This window comes from Bos indicus, chromosome 2 (assembly GCF_029378745.1).
Source record: "Bos indicus isolate NIAB-ARS_2022 breed Sahiwal x Tharparkar chromosome 2, NIAB-ARS_B.indTharparkar_mat_pri_1.0, whole genome shotgun sequence".
NCBI classification, from domain to species: Eukaryota; Metazoa; Chordata; class Mammalia; order Artiodactyla; family Bovidae; genus Bos; species Bos indicus.
In genome coordinates, this window is record NC_091761.1 from 95316729 (window position 1) to 95333624 (window position 16896).

The following is a 16896-nucleotide window of genomic DNA, read 5'->3' on the forward strand; positions in this document are numbered from 1 at the left end:
GACCCATGGATTGTAGCCTGCCAGGCTCCTCTGTCCATGGGATCCTCCAGGCAAGAATACTCGAGTGGGCTGCCATTTCCTTCTCCAGGGGATCTTCCTGTCCCAGGGATTGAACCCAGGTCTCCTGCATTGTAGGCAGATTCTTTACCAATCGAGCTATGAGGGAAGTCCTATACAGATGTCCATCAACAGAAAATTGGATTAAAGATTTACTGAGCATGGCCCTACACATCTGAACAAGACCCAGTTTTCCCCCTTAGTCAGTCTCTCCCATCAGGAAGCTTTCATAAGCCTCTAATCCTTCTCCATCAGAGGGAAGACAGACTGAAAATCACAATCACAGAAAACTAACCAATCAGATCACATGGACCACAGTCTTGTCTAACTCAATGAAACTATGAGTCACGCCGTGTAGGGCCACCCAGTTTGAACAGGTCATGGTGGAAAGTTCTGACAAAACATGGACCACTGGAGAAGGGAATGGCAAACCACTTCAGTATTCTTTCCTTTAGAACCCCATGAACAGTATGAAAAGGCAAAAAGATAGGACTCTGAAAGGTGAACTCCCCAGGTCGGTAGGTGCCCAGGAGATGCTACGGGAGATGAGTGGAGAAATAACACCAGAAAGAATGAAGAGATGGAGCGAAAGCAAAAACAACACCTAGTTCTGGATGTGACTGGTGATGGAAGTGAAGTCCGAAGCTGTAAAGAGCGATACTGCATAGAAACCTGGAATGTTAAGTCCATGAATCAAAGCAAATTGGAAGTGGTCAAACAGGAGATGGCAAGAGTGAATGTCGATATTTTAGGAATCAGCGAACTAAAATGGGCTGGAATGGGTGAATTTAACTCAAATGACCATTATATCTACTACTGTGGGCAGGAATCCCTTAGAAGAAATGGAGTAGCCATCATAGTCAACAAGAGTCTGAAATGCAGTACTTGGATGCAATCCCCAAAATGACAGAATGACCTCTGTTCATTTACAAGGCAAACCATTCAATATCACAATAATCCAAGCCTATGTCCTGACCAGTAATGCTGAAGAAGCTGAAGTTGAATGGTGCTATGAAGACCTACAATACCTTCTAGAACTAACACCCCCAAAAGATGTCCTTTTCATTATAGGGGACTGGAATGCAAAAGTAGGAAGTTACCTGGAGTAACAGGCAAATTTGGCCTTGGAGTACAGAATGAAACATGGAAAAAGCTAATGGAGTTTTGCCAAGAGAACGCACTGGTCATAGCAAACACCCTCTTCCAACAACACAAGATAAGACTCTACACATGGACATCATCAGATGGTTAATACCAAGATCAGATTGATTATATTCTTTGCAGCCAAAGATGGAGAAGCTCTATACAGTCAGCAAAAATAAGACCAGGAGCTTGACTGTGGCTCAGATCATGAACTCCTTATTGCCAAATTCAGACTTAAATTGAACAAAGTAAGGAAAACCACTAGACCATTCAGGTATGACCTAAATCAAATCCCTTATGATTATACAGTGGAAGTGACATACAGATTCAAAGGGTAGATCTGATAGAGTGGCTGAAGAACTACGGATGGAGGTTCGTGACATTGTACAGGAGGCAGTGATCAAGACCATCCCCAAGAAAAAGAAATGCAAAAAGGCAAAATGGTTGTCTGAGGAGGCCTTACAAATAGCTATGAAAAGAAGAGAAGTGAAAGGCAAAGAAGAAAAGGAAAAATATACCCATTTGAATACAGAGTTCCAAAGAATAGCAAGGAGAGATAAGAAAGCCTTCCTTGGTGATCAGTGCAAAGAAATAGAGGAAAACAACAGAATGGGAAAGACTAGAGATCTTTTTGAGAAAATTAGAGATACCAAGGGAACATTTCATGTAAAGCTGGGCTCAATAAAGGACAGTGATAGTATGGACCTAACAGAAGCAGAAGATATTAAGAAGAGGTGGCAAATACTCAGAAGATCTATACAAACAAGATCTTCACGACCCAGATAATCATGATGGTGTGATCACTCACCTAGAGCCAGACATCCTGGAATGCGAACTCAAGTGGGCCTTAGGAAGCATCACTACGAACAAAGCTAGTGAAGGTGATGAAATTCCAGTTGAACTATTTCAAATCCTAAAGGATGAAGCTTGAAAGTGCTGCACTCAAAATGCCAGCAAATTTCGAAAACTCAGCAGTGGCCACAGGACTGGAAAAGGTCAGTTTTCATTCCAATCCCAAAGAAAGTCAATGCCAAAGAATGCTCAAACTACCACACAATTGCACTCATCTCATACCCTGGCAAAGTAATGCTCAAAATTCTCCAAGGCAGGCTTCAATGAACTGTGAAATTCCAGATGTTCAAGCAGGATTTAGAAAAGGCAGAGGAACCAGAGATCAAACTGCCAACATCCGCTGGATCATTGAAAAAGCAAGAGAATTCCAGAAACACATCTACTTATGCATTATTGACTATGCCAAAGCCTTTGACTGTGTGGATCACAACAAACTGTGGAAAATTCTTAAAGAGATGAGAATAACAGGTCGCCTGACCTGCCTCTTGGGAAACCTGTATGCAGGTCAAGAAGCAACAATTAGAACTGGACATGGAACAACAGACTGGTTCCAAATGGGGAAAGGAGTACGTCAAGGCTGTATATTGTCACCCTGCTTATTTAACTTATATGCAGAGTACATCATGAGAAATACCGGTCTGGATGAAGCACAAGCTGAAATCAAGATTGCAGGGAGAAATATCAATAATCTCAGATATGCAGATGACACCACCCTTATGGCAGAAAGTGAAGAAGAACTCAAGAGCCTCTTGATGAAAGTGAAAGAGGAGAGTGAAAAACTTGGCCTAAAACTCAACATTCAGAAAACTAAGATCGTGGCATCTGGTCCCATCACTTCTTGGCAAATAGATGGGGAAACAGTGGAAACAGTGGCACACTTTATTTTGGGGGGCTTAAAAAATCACTGCAGATGGTGATTGCAGCCATGAAATTAAAAGACACTTGCTCCTTGGAAGAAAAGTTATGACCAACCTAGACAGCATATTAAAAAGCAGAGACGTTACTTTGCCAACAAAGGTCCGTCTAGTCAAAGCTATAGTTTTTCCAATAGTCATGTATGGATATGAGAGTTGGACTCTAAAGAATGCTGAGCACCGAAGAATTGATGCTTTTGATCTGTAGTGTTGCAGAAGACTCTTGAGAGTCCCTTGGACTGCAAGGAGATCCAACCAGTCCATCTTAAAGGAAATCAGTCTTGAACATTCAATGGAAGGACTGATGTTGAAGCTGAAACTCCAGTACTTTGGCCACCTAATGTGAAGAACTGACTCATTTGAAAAGACCCTGATGCTGGGAAAGATTGAAGGCAGGAGGAGAAGGGGACAACAGAGGATGATATGGCTGGAGGGCATCACAGACTCAATGAACATGAGTTTGAGCAAACTCTGGGAGTTGGTGCTGGACAGGGAGGCCTGGTGTGCTGCAGTCTGTGGGGTCACAGTCAGACACGACTGAGTGACTGAACTGAACCGAGAATATTTAATTATGTAAACCATCTCCTTTCCTTATGGCAAAAAGATTACAGTTACCAGCTTCCCCTCTTATTATCTCAGCACAGTGATGCTGTCGCCCACTTGAAATGTTCAATTTGATATGCTTTGACATGTGAGGCTCATTCTTACAGAAAAATAAGTCTTGTTCTAAGTAATACAGCAATGCTATCCTATCCTTCCTTGAACAAACTGACTTCTAAGCCAATGACTTTGGTTATGAGATGGTTGAATGACTTCACAAGTCATGGATCTACTAAATGACCAGAGACCAGGAGGTAGGGCCAAGGACTCTGGGCCCAGTGTTTTTTTCCCACCGGAGCCTGTAGTTTTTTGTCAGAAGGCTTTGAGTTGCCTGGTTGCCTTGTTGCCCAGCTCACCTGCCTACTTGAAAGATGTGGGCGCAGATGTTTACAATGGTCACAACCATTTTCCTGACCCCTGAAGCATCTACTGTTCTTTCCCCTTCAGTTTTATTAGATGGAGGTCACAATCATTCAGTTTCCCTTCCCAGCTCACTGCAACACTCTTCACACCCATGTTCCTGTTCAGAGACATGCCTGCGCCCACGCAGCAAGTTCAGTCACTATAGTCACGATCTTCAATGGGAAAATAGAAAACTCTCTCATGAGATTCATCGGAGGAGGGATAGAAGTGATTCGCCATTGTATTTATTTCTGTAAACTGAAGTGTGAAAGGAAAGCTTGAGAGCCCTGTGGCCTTGGTAGGTGACAAGCGAGGGGTTCGCTGTTGCTCCCAGTTAACGATAGCACTTTTTTCAGAGATTTGCTCTCTGAGGGGTCCCAGGATTCTAACATCAACTAGGTTCTCTGCCTTCCTGCTAATGTGGATGTTCTTTCCTGGAAGTGTATGGAAGAAAAATTTTAGAAAGTATTGTTTTCTATTCTGAGACTCTTTCCCAGGCTCTCCAGCTCCTCCTTTTCAGTGCTGGAGGCTGCTTATGCTTGCACCTACCTTCCTGTACTATGCCTAGCCACATACATGGCTCTATCTCTGGTGAGCCATCTCGTCCCCACTTTGTCACTGATCTTCCCCTTCAATTTATATTGACTCTCCGACCCCTTACCTCAATGATTCCTTCTCACTCACCTCTGTCCTTCTTCCTTCCTCCCTCCACCAACTGCTTCAAGTTATCGTTTCCAAAGCTGCTGTATTTAATGCCATCACATAACAATCTTTCCCCTTCTCTCACCAAATAAACTGCTTTCAATAAGTTGCTTCTAACCCCCAAAACAAATAACATCCCACAATCCACTTCGTTCTAAAATATTGCTTTTCATAACTTCCAACCATTTGCCGTCTTCCTCTCCTTGAAGAAATAAACTGCCTTCAGTGTTCCTTCATATTTGGGATCTGAGCTACCTCACTGAAACCATAAAATACACACACACACGTGCGCGTACACACACACACCCAACAGCCTCCCAAAACGAAGACAAATGATCTAATACAATCTTTCGCTTTCCTTTTCTCTCTCTGAGAAAGAAAACTCTCATGAGGCATATAAGGGCCCATTTTAGTCTCTTTGAGGATTTTTTTTTTCTCTCCAATGAAATAAGCTAAGGAGAAATACAGTAAGGCATTCCAAGGCCAAACACATTCTACTGTTTATTACACATATTACATTCTTAAATAAAAATGCGTCACATAACATTTTTTGCATAGATATCTTACAATATACCAATTTAAAAAAGAATTATGAAACAGACCAGTAACAAAAATAAATTTTTTCTTCATTAATAATTTTGTAACATTAACATACCACCATCATATAATACAAATAATAGTTTTAAATCTTAAGACTTTTGTACAGCAAAAAAACTTGACAAAGTAATATATTTATATATATATATATAAAAAGCTTAAAAAAAATAAAATGTCAAAAAAAGGCATAACCGAGGGCTATAAGACTGGGTACTTCTGTGATATATTATAAATACCAGAGAAGGCCTGAGAGCATGTGACCGAGGGAGGTGGGGGAGGGGTGGGGGCTGGGAGTAGGTCTCTCCAAACACACTTGTTAGACACATCTGGCAAAAGAAAATGTATAGTGCAAAAACAAAGTTCTTCAAGCAACTGTTAAGAGGATAAGAGAGATTTGAAAGAAAAGTGGTGGTGGCTAGGAAGCCATGTGGTGGGAGGAGGGAGGGGGTGACAAGAGAGAAGGAGTTTGGGGAGATTTATGGAAAGGAAGGGGGAGGCTTCAAAAACATTAAACATTTATTTTTGCCTCTGTGTTATCAAGGAGATCTTGGCCATAACAGGTGTATTTTTCCTCCCTGGAATGAAGCAGAAGTGAAAGATAAATTCAACTAAGTCTGGGTTCAGATTGAAAATGCATGCTGAGAAAAACAAAAATAAAAAAGCTTGAGGACCAGCCGATGAGCCCCAAAGCCTTTCAGGACCGAGATCTGCAGAAATCATTCTGCCTGGAGTCCAAAGGCCTAGGGTTAAAATGTCCCCTCTCCCCACCCTCAGCCCCTCCCCTCTATGTGGAACTCCCAGTGTGTTTTCAATATACTGGCAATTATAAGCATCCATCCCCCCAAAAGATATTAGGCACTGGTGGCTACTCCTCGTAAACGTCAGTAGCCTAACTGTTTTCCTTCTGCGAAGGTACATTAGGTACACGTGCACACGTGTCTAGCTGCATGCACACATACCACCCTCATTATTCTGGTGTGGGGTCCTTTTTTATGGCAGTAGACAGAAGCTGGAGTCAAAGCAGTTTACGATTCCAAAGCTCACAGTTGAAAAAAAATTGTATAAACAGTCCCCAACAAAGAACGCATCAACGTCCCCTCGTGACTGCTGAGAGGGAGCCCTGTTTGAAAAAGAGTATCTCGTTTGGGATATTCGTGAAGTGACGGCCTGGGATTTCTCTCTCCATTTTTGATACCTGTTTCCCGAGCACTTATACGTAAATGCAAAACACCTGAAGAATACAGTACTATCTTGGAAGGGTGCACATAAGAAAGTTAAATTGCAGCTTTATTTTTCCCTTTACCGGGATCCATTAGGAACCAACAGAGGAGACTTAAGCGAGTGTTAAAAGTAAGAGAAAACCCTGAAGCCTCAGGCAGTTAGTCATGGGATCTCACATTTACAAGGAGTTTTTGCTTCCTTTGACACATTTTGTTGTTGTTGTTCCATCTCAAGTATTCCCAAAGATCCTCACTGAGGAAAGTAGACCATCAAAGAGGCATTGATGTATACTCAGAACAGCCCCTCTAGTTTTCAAACTGAGATATCACCATGTTTACCGAAACACATCCAGAGCTGGAATGCAAATTCTCTCCTCCTGCCTCCACCCCCGACTTGGCAGTGGCCACTTCAGGAAGATGCCAGGGAAAGTGTCCCCAGGTAGATGTCAACCAGGTTCTACTTAATGAATTTTCACTTTGGCAAAGATCTGGGTGCAAAACTGTGGCCAGAAATGCTGGACCTCATAAGATTTTTTTTTTTTAAAGAAACAATGAACCTGGTTTTTGTAGTTAATATGTTGCATCTCTGACTTTCCCAACCTTCCTTCTCCTAAAACCAACTCATGCAAAAGAGAAGCCATTTTGCACTTTGCACTGTATTTTATATTTTATGAAGTGACTTCCATACAGGAAACCATTATGAACCAGTAACATTAATCACCAAGTCCTGTTGTTCTTGCCATTTGAGTTCACGTCTTTTGACTTTGCCATAGAATTCAGGAGTTGGGGCTATAGGCAGACATCCTGAATGCACTGGGTGAGCCGCCCTGCAAGTCCCATTTACTTCCCCTTTGATGCAAATAGACATGGCTAATCTGGAAGCTTATCCCAAACTGAAGTCCTTAAAAAAAAATCTTCTCTGGCTTCTAGATTCAAAGATTTTTTTTTTAACATAGGAATCAGTTCTACTAATCATGCGTGAGGTTGGCTGTCTTTTTTACCCTGTTATCGTCAGGCAATCAAAGATGTAAAAAGGGCACAAGAGGTGCAGGAGGGGTGGACAAGGGATACTTGAAGGGCTTTGTAAGGAAGAGCACAGAGAGGAGAAGGAAATGGTCAGCATGAAGTTCATTTTGGGGGGTCTCCGATATATTTATAAAACGCAGCTTTGTCATGGAATCCAAACATCTCTTTTTCTGGACATAATACTCATCAACCACCAGGCATTAAGCTGGGCCAATGAACCATCAGTGGGGCAGGAGGCCAGTAGCTAGGAGCAGCATTATAATTTCAGGTTTCCACATCTTTGACTTACAGTCATGTGGTAGGAGAAAGAAGCACAAATTAAAATAAAAAAAAAACTGTCAATGGCTTCGAAACACTCTTTTTCTATACATTACACTCTGAACCCTGGATAAAGCGTGCTTCGGAGGACCACTACAAGAAACACCATGACAGGTTTTTCCTTTCAAATTGGAGATATCCTGGAATGCTGGAAGTTACCAATTTAAACGAGACAATGGTTTAATATGTTTCAACTGTCCACTAAAGCACTGCTTTGAATAACCTGTCCTCTTGGAAGCAAACTAGCTTCAGGTTATTTCCCAGAAAGCCTGTTCACTCCAGCAGGCTCCTTCCAACCATCTCTGCCATTTCAGAGAGGATGGATACTTGATAACATGCCCAAATGACTACCGCTCTCCCCACCCCACAACAGACAGGACTGGTTAGCGTTCAGAGGTGTCAATCAGGCTACACAAGAACAGTTTCAAAGCCATACGCTTAGCACCCACCAAATTCTCAGGCCAATTCTCGGTCAACAAATGCTTGGAGCCAGCAAGCCCCACCATCAAGGTTCAGTGCGCCCTGCTTGGAGAAAGGTCAGGAGCAGATTACAAAGGACCTCACTGATATAAAAGAGAGGAGAATTGCCCAATATTTCAGACACTGATGAAGACCCAAGGGCCTTTGTTCTGTCACATTCAAATGAGATCTTTTCAAGACCACAAATGACAACGGGGAGCGAACAAGCAATGATTACTCTTTTGCATTTTTTTAAACTTTCTTTTTAATAGAGCCTTGCATTGGTCAGTTCAAAAATTAAATTAAGTATTATAAACCCTTAATAATAGCATTTCGAGAGGCAAGAGCAGCTCCAGCGGGGGAGAGAACATTTGTAAATCGTGGCAGCCACGGCTAATGCCATCACTGGGACTGTGCGTGCAGTCATGCTGGAGGCTGCTCTAGAAAGGGAAATCAACAAACCAACAAAATCTGGGGTGTCTAAAGTTTCGTCTAGTGCACTGACTGGAGGCGCTACAGTTTAATACAGCTGAGGTTCAAGGTCCCTCACACATCCTTCATCCAGAAAGGATGAACCACACATTCAAATATAATCCCATGGTCCGCCCTGATGGACTGGCTACAAACGCACTCGAATGCAGTCGAGAACTACGAGATTGTCAGCAAGCAGTGCTCCAGAAATGTTTCTAAGTCATGTCTAGTTTTAAATCTTTGGAATAAAACTGATTTTTTAAAATACCCTCTGACTAACATATACATAATTGCCTCTGGCAAATGGGCAGATTTTGTGTGTGTGTTTAGGGTGGTTTTTCTTTTTTGTTTTTGGTCTAAATTGAAAAAAGGAAAAAAGAGAAAGAAAACTTGAAGGGCCAGACCTCAGAATGCCCCAAGTGTCCAACTGGCAGCTACAGCATTTGTGATAAGGAGGCTCCTCTGCCCTCAGACGAGTAGTTTCAACATTTCAGTGAAATCAAAGTTTGCAGAAAGCTGAGAAACCAAATGCCAAGGATCTTGAAGTTTGCTGTCATAAATGAATCTGTGTTTCTTATATTTCCTTTCAAAGACTTCAGTTTTGCATCCCAAATAGGTATGGGGTGGCATTTTAACAGTCAATGAGTCAAACAGTCAAAGGAGGGCAGGAGAGGAGCCAGCTGGTATGAAGGAGCAGCAACCATGGGCGGACCAAATGCCATTTTTGTTTTTTTAGACGTGTCTTGAAGGGATGGTCCCAGAATATACAAAATATACAATCTGCCCTAATAACCACCCCACTTGCTTGCATAGGCCATTTAATGGTCCTAAAGGCAGTCTTTGGAGTTGAGGCCAGTGCCAACTAGCTAAGAATGCGGGTAGATGATGGAGACCGATACTGGATGTGTGTGGGGGATGGAAAGTGAGGCATGGAACCCCCTCGGAGTCAGCTTGCAGAGTAAAAGTGAGGCCTCTGTTGATCCCAGGTGCTCTAGGGCACAAGTCATGGTGGGCCTAGCCAAAAAAATTAAAAAATCAGAAATATGTCTCTCCTTTTACACAGACCATGAGAGAAATATCTCAACCCTTTTCTTAAATGTCCACCCTTTATTCCCACAACAGCATTTTGAATTGTGTGTTTTAACAAGTGGGGTGACATGACTCAGTGGGTATGAGACAGGAAGAGAGGGTGATGGTTTTTGAAGCCACTAGACTTGGGAGGCATCCTCCGTTCTCCCCATTCCTGGAAAGAGGGATATTTTTGGCTTTTTTTGTCAGGTCATAACCCAGAGTTACGTTCAATATGCAGCTGCCCTTTGAGACTAGCGACATCTACGCTGAAACTGGTTGTTAGGGTAGCAGTGACACACAGCACGGGGTTGATCACTATGAGCTGAGGTCAGGATGCCTCAGGGGGGATGAAAAAAGTGTGATGTCCCATCTGATTGGCTGCTTCGAGAGCTGGACATCCAGGTGACGAGAGAGAGAGAGTCCTGGAGAGGTTTAGTCCATGGAGAAAAGATAAAACATTTAAGCTTCCAAATAAGCTTTTCAAGTTTTCGTTAGCAAAAAACAGAGAGATTAAAAAGAAAAAATCTAGCACTGGCAATAAGGTGAGGCTCAAGGGATACACTGTGATTGATCATCAAGGACTTTATTCTCTTGGCCACTTTGCAGTCATGCTAGAAGTTTCCAGAATCCCTAGTGCATATGGTGTGCAAGAGTCAAAAAGTAAGAAAAGAACACTCTTCCCTGGAGACCTGGAGAGTGAAGTCTAGAGAAATGCAGGCCAGAAAGGTGTAAGGTGTTATTCCGGAGTCTGCCGCCGCTAAGGCCGTTGGTATCGACTGGAAAGATCTCAATAGTACTAAGAACCAAAACTGATCAACAGTTCTGTGAGGAAGTCGGACGCACGGAATAGTAGGACTTTTCACACACAAAGGACAAATAAACCGAGAGTTAATTTTGGCTACCAAACTGCAATTTGGTTTGCTAGGTCATTTTCCCCCAACTATTGAAAAAGAAACATTAGTGCTACACATATGCAACTTTAAGACGTTGTATTCTCCTATCAAGTTGCACTGAGAAGCAAGTTAAATAAGCCCCTCTTACTGCCGTCCACCTGTAGAGACGTCACATCCATTTTCTTTGATTTCCATTGGCAACAGCGGGAAATAATTCCAATAGCGCTGAAGTAAGCAGCCAGACTGCCTTGCTGAGTTCACCTGGTTTCTTTCTTCTTCTTCTTCTACCATCTGGCTAGGGCAAGGCATAAAGATAGACGTATATATTTTAAATATAGCTGAGTGCATGACTGTGTGTGTGTGTGTCTATGTGTGAGTGCGTGTGTGTGTGTGTGTGTCTGTGTGTGTGTGTACACAGAGGTTTAATAAGTGAGAACTTTCTTCTGCGAGGCAATGGGTCCCCGCCTGAAGTCCAGCCCCCTGCCTCGTGGCATTTCCTTCAGACAACGGCCGGCCGACGCCATGGCAACTCTGGCCTTCAGGTTTTTTAGATATGTCTCTTCATATGGAGGGCAAGGTGGTCAGACCTGGAAAAACACCTAGAGAAGATAAGAAAAACAAGGATATTACAGAGATCTGCATAAAGAACTCAACTTCCATCACCCCTTAGAAAATGAATTAGCCCTAAAAGAGAGAGAGAGGCAGTGCATGTGTACTGGGAAACGAGGTATATAGGGCAGGTGAGCTCAGCAGTCAGAATGCTTGGGTTCACTTCCTGCAATAGCTGTGTGATGGAGCAACTTAACCTCTCAGTGTCTTAAGTCTTAGTCGCTTAGTTCTGACTCTTTGCGACCCCACAGACTGTAGCCCATCAGGCTCCTCTGTCCATGGAATTCTCCAGGCAAGAATACTGGAGTAGGTAGCCATTCCCTTCTCCAGGGAATCTTCCTGATGCAGGGATCCAACCCGGATCTCCTGTACTGCAGGCAGATTACCATCTGAGCCATTAGGGAAGCCTGGTATCTTAATTCCTCCTCAATAAAATGCGGAAAATTGAGAGCACTTATTTCATAGATTGGTTGTGAGTATTAAGTGAGATGATCTATGTAAAGTGCTTAGAAAATTGCCCAGCCAATGGTAAAATCTTGATTAATATTAAATATTATTATTGCGATTGTCATCATTAAAGAAGAAACAAATGTAAAAGTGTTTTGGAAATAATGTGTGTCATGCTCATACACTACAAAGAACGATTAGCCTGTACTATCAAATGATGACACTCTTAACATTTCAACACCCAGATTTCAGTCTTAAGTTTTACAATGGAAGCCCAGAAATGCTGCCTGTGATATCTGCAGGTCTATATGGGCACTCCACATTCAAAGGGAGGAAAAGCTCATGTTTATTAATAATGGTGTCATATGCAGGCATGTGCTTGGTGTTTCTCCAGTACTACCCTAGACTCAATGGACATAAATTTAAGCAAACTCCGGGAGAGAGTGAAGGACCTGGAAGCCTGGCATGTTGCAGTCTAGGGGGTCGCAAAGAGTCAAACACAACTTAGCGACTGAACAGAAACAACAACAATATCCTCAGATTTACCATGGTAAATCTTCACACTCTTTTCGTGGGCATTCATGTGGTAGGGACCCTGAGGCTGGGGTCACACAGCCAATGAGTGGCAGTCGTGGGGTGAGAAGCCAGGCAGATGTCTAAACCCATTATTTGAACTGTTTCTGGAACCCAAGGTTGGCCACTGAATCCCTTTGTCAACCTCAGAGTGAAAGCAGTGGCTGTTTTCACTCCTTCCCTTCTTTAACACCACCCACTTGATTTTGCCCTGGGTGGTAACTCTTCCACATTCTCAGCTGTATGCGGCTAACCCACCTCCTAAGGCTGAAGTGATGGCCACAGTCATCTGCTTAGTGACAGTCATGTGATCCACAAAGGTCAATGAGAGCAAGTTCTGGGACATTTGCTGAAACTATTGGAAGAGAGACGCTCTCTTTCCACTGGGGCTTAGACACTAAGATAGGAGCTGTGGGTGTCCATGCGGGGGAAAGAGCCTATTTGAGAATGAAATTAACAGAGAAAAACAGGCGAAGGGGTAGGAAGGAAGAGAGTTTCTAGTCCTAAGGACAACATCTAAGCACCTGGACTCAGCCAAGTGTGAAGACAAATCGAATTCTGTTCGTCTTAGTTATAGGAGCTAATAAAAAACCCTGGAAGCTAACTCAGGACTGAGTCAGGGTTCTCTACTTATAGAGTGGCCATTTCTGCATCTCCAAGGCCTACATACAGTCTCAGGTTCTTGGGCTGGAATCCCAGGGAAGTCAGTGCGTCAGACAGCAGTCATTCTGAGTTCTGGATGTGAGTTCTCCCTTAGATCCAGCTCTAGACACTGGTCTCCATCCTACCTGGGAGAAAGTTCCCAGGTCCCCTGAGACACTTCCTGAGGCATCCTTCCAGTTCAAAACTCTAGCTGGTATGTTAGTAAGCTGTTCTGCTCAGGTCAGCAAGGGTTCCTGTTCAGGGCAGAATTTCCCTGTATTTGTTCATTCCTAAAACAAAGAAAGAGAAAACCCCTGGCCCTATCTGCTGACCCCAGCACTCTCCACGCACTGTTTGTGTTCATTTCTCAGATACACATGCCGGATAGAACCTCAAGAAAATGAAGCAAAATAGAACAAAGTAAAATGAAAAAAAAAAATTATCATAACAGGAAAAATAAGAGTAGAAAGTGATCTAATTCAGTAACATATTGAATAACAGTAATTCTAACCATAACTGCTTATTTGGGGCTCTGATTTTGGTATAAGCAAGATACTTGAATAATTCCTTGGCATAGCATCTAAAGGGGATTTGATTTACTATAGAAGAGTGATAAATTTTCTTTAAAAGCAAGTACTTGATGTCACCGGTATAAGAAAAAGCAGTACAGCCTGCGGGGAATTTAGTGTTTGTCCTGTGCCGAGGGCACACTTAGTACTATCCACTGCCTCTTCTCTTTCTTTCCCTTTCTCCTTTCCCTCTTCCTTTCTTCCTTCTCTCCTTCCTTCATCTCAACAGCGTAGAGAAAGAAGATCTAAGTCGGGAAGTTCTTTTTGTAGGTATTTCTCTGAAATTAACATTCTTACAAGAACTCTATAAAGAAGGTACCATTCTTAGCCCCATTACCAGATGAGATATTCATCAAAAAGAAGCAAAGCCAAAATCTGAACCCAAGTAGCCTTGACTCCAGAGCCCATGCTTTCAGCCATACCCAGTTCTCAGGCTGAGCAGAAGGTCAAGCTGAACTGTCCGTTTAAAGAACTGGTAGTAGTCACAATTGATGGACGGTCTTCCCCAAATACCTGCACCTCATCCCCAGAACTTGTGAATATGTTATGTTCAAAGGCAAAGGGGAATTAAGGTTGTGGGTGGAATTAATTTGCTGGTTAGCTGACTTTCAAATGGGAAGCTTACTCTGGATTATCTGGGTAGACCCAATGTCACTGCAAGGGTCTTTAAAAATGGAAAAGGGAATTAAAAGAGAAAACCAGAGAGAAGGACTCAATAGCTTTGATGATGAAGAAATGGGGTCAGGAGCCAAGGAACATGTACAAAGCTGAAAGCTGGAAAAGGCAAGGAAATGGGTTCTTCCCTTGAGCCTCAGGAAGGGAATGGAGAGCAACCCACATCTTGATTTTACCCCCAGGGAGATCTGTGTTGGACTTCTAACCCAAGGAACTGTAAAATGATAAATCTGTAAAGATAAATAAGGGTGATACTAAACTTGTGACAACTGGCAACGTCAGCAACTAGAAAATGAATCCAGAAGTTAATCTGGTCAAGCCTGAGCAGCAAGGCTCTGCAAGAAAGCCACAGAGCATGTACCAAGAACTCTGTGTGTTCAAAAGAGGCAAGCAGGGATTCGAGATGGTAAGGAGCAAAGCAGAAGTCTTTGCTACTAGTACAAAATCTTTCTCTTTTCTTTTCCACATCCTGAGAACATACGGGACAACAGTATTTTTAAAAAATTAATTAATGAATTAATTTTTGGCTGTCCTGGGTCTTTGCTGCTGCACGTGGGCTTTCTCTAGTTGCAGCAAATGGGAGCTACTCTCTAGTTGAGGTATGCAGGTTTCTTACTGCGGTAGCTTCCCTTTTTGCAGAGCACGAGCATTACTAGGTTTCATGGGGCTCAGGAGCTGCTTCATGGCATGTGGAAATCTTTCCAGACCAGAGATTGAACCCATGTCTCCTGCATTGGCAGGTGGATTCTTAACCATTGGATCACCAGGGAAGTCGCATGGGACAACAGCATTCTTGATTTAGGACTTCATTTGAAATAACCACTCAGTACTGTATGTGTTCCATACTTTCATTCTCCTTTAACCAACTGCTTAACCTGTGCTGAGTAACTAGCAATCTGTATAAGCATCTGTCTTTACTCTTTAAATTCTTTCAGAAAAAAAAAAAAAGTGAAAACCCAACCAATCCTTTAACATGGTATAAAATATGATCACACCCCTCCTGAATCAAACTAGCATCATTGTTTGTTAAAATTCTAGGAAGAGCATGGATTTAGAATGAGACTGGGTCCCTCACCGTTGAGGTCTTATTTAAATCCAATATACCAGTAGGATACTTAGTCATGATTAATTTATATTTATTAAATTATACTTACTGAGTTCCACATAGGAATAGTAAAGTAAAAAGTAATAGATAAACTCTGCATCTAGAAATGCAGAATCTAGTAATTCTAAGGGTAATATACCCCCAGCGGGTATTTAGGACTGTACAGCTGTCAGATGACCTTAAATAAGAAAGTTCTTAATGACTAAAATTTGTTTACTGCAGAGAACTAGCCAAACCCCTATTTTCATTTCTCTTGCTGATGAAAAGGGCCCCCTAAAGTCACATGGGCATTGAGCCAACAGCAACGCACCAGGGCCCCAAAGGGCTAGGTATAGGTTGATGTTTCTCACCACCTATAAGTGGGCTGACCAAGAGATCAAAGATCAAAATGCCTCCTCTGAACTTCTAGGATCTTGGAGGTACTACCGTGGAGCAGGCTCCTTGGGTTATAGCTGCATATGGCTACTTATGGAAACAGCCCTGCTTACTACCATCAGCAGCCTCTTGCTCTATGGGCTGAGAAACAACACTCATCCCTTTAAGCACCTGATCACTGAGTGGGCTCTTCTGCGCAGTTTGATGGTAAGACAGCCCAAACACCTCATTGCTTTCTCCCCAGACCTGAAGCCAGAGGTCACAAAACTTAATGTCTTTAAGGTCAGGCAGATAAAGTAAATGGGTGCAATGGGTCAAGAGTAAGAAACACACAGCATTTTTAAACCATCTGATTCTACTTCTGTGAATAAAAGAATGTTGCTCTTCATTAAAAGGAGATAACTGGACATGCTGCACAGCAACCGATGCCCTGCCTTCACGCTGGGAGACCGTGGTGAGGGAGGGGGAAGAGAAACGAGTAATCACAGGACCATTACCAAAGGCAGCGGTGACTATTCAGCTCCAGAAAACTATGGCCACCTGTGAACGTGAGTCCACTGTTACCAGATCTTCCAATTTTTCAAAGCCAGGAACAGAGGCTTTTGTGACATTTAGCAATTTGAAATGTTAGCGAAACAAACAAGAACTCATGTATTTTTTAATTTACCCTATAGGCAAAATAAAAGTATAAGTTAGACTTGGTACCTGCTTTAAGGTCAAGAAACCCCAATCTTACTTAGTTCAGCCTCTAAGTAGCACAGTCTGAGGGCTTCCCAGGTGGCGCTAGTCGTAAAGAACCCACCGTTCAATGCACGAGACCTAAGAGATACAGGTTTGATCCCTGGTTCAGGAAGATCCCCTGGAGAGGGAAATGGCAATCTGCTTCAGTAATCTTGCCTGGAAAATCCCACGGACAGAGGAGCCTGGTGGGCGATACAGTCTGTGGGATGGTAAAGGGTTGGGCATGACTGAAGTGACTTAGCACGCATGCCGACAGGGCAGTCTGATTATTCAATTGTATGAGGCAAGAGAGAGATTTCTCAGGCTCATACATACTCCAACAGGATCCAGTGCTCTGCTAAGGGCTATAAATGTCCTCTTTTTTTGAAGGTAAAAGTCTTCTAAGGAATGCCAAGTCCGCGGTCACTCCAGGCTTTCCTTCCATCACTTTGGGAC

The 16896-nt window shown here is 42.8% G+C and overlaps 1 protein-coding gene across 3 annotated transcripts in view; it reads right to left on the reverse strand.

Annotated features, from left to right (window-relative positions):
- Positions 1-5158: 5158 nt before the first annotated feature.
- KLF7 (KLF transcription factor 7) overlaps positions 5159-16896 on the reverse strand; it is a 105064-nt gene continuing 93326 nt past the window's right edge. For all 3 annotated transcript variants that reach the window (XM_019975889.2, XM_070770869.1, XM_070770878.1), the window contains one exon: positions 5159-11324. In XM_019975889.2, coding sequence (XP_019831448.1) covers positions 11273-11324 — 52 coding nt within the window. In that variant the 3' untranslated portion in view covers positions 5159-11272. The remainder of the gene's footprint in view (positions 11325-16896) is intronic.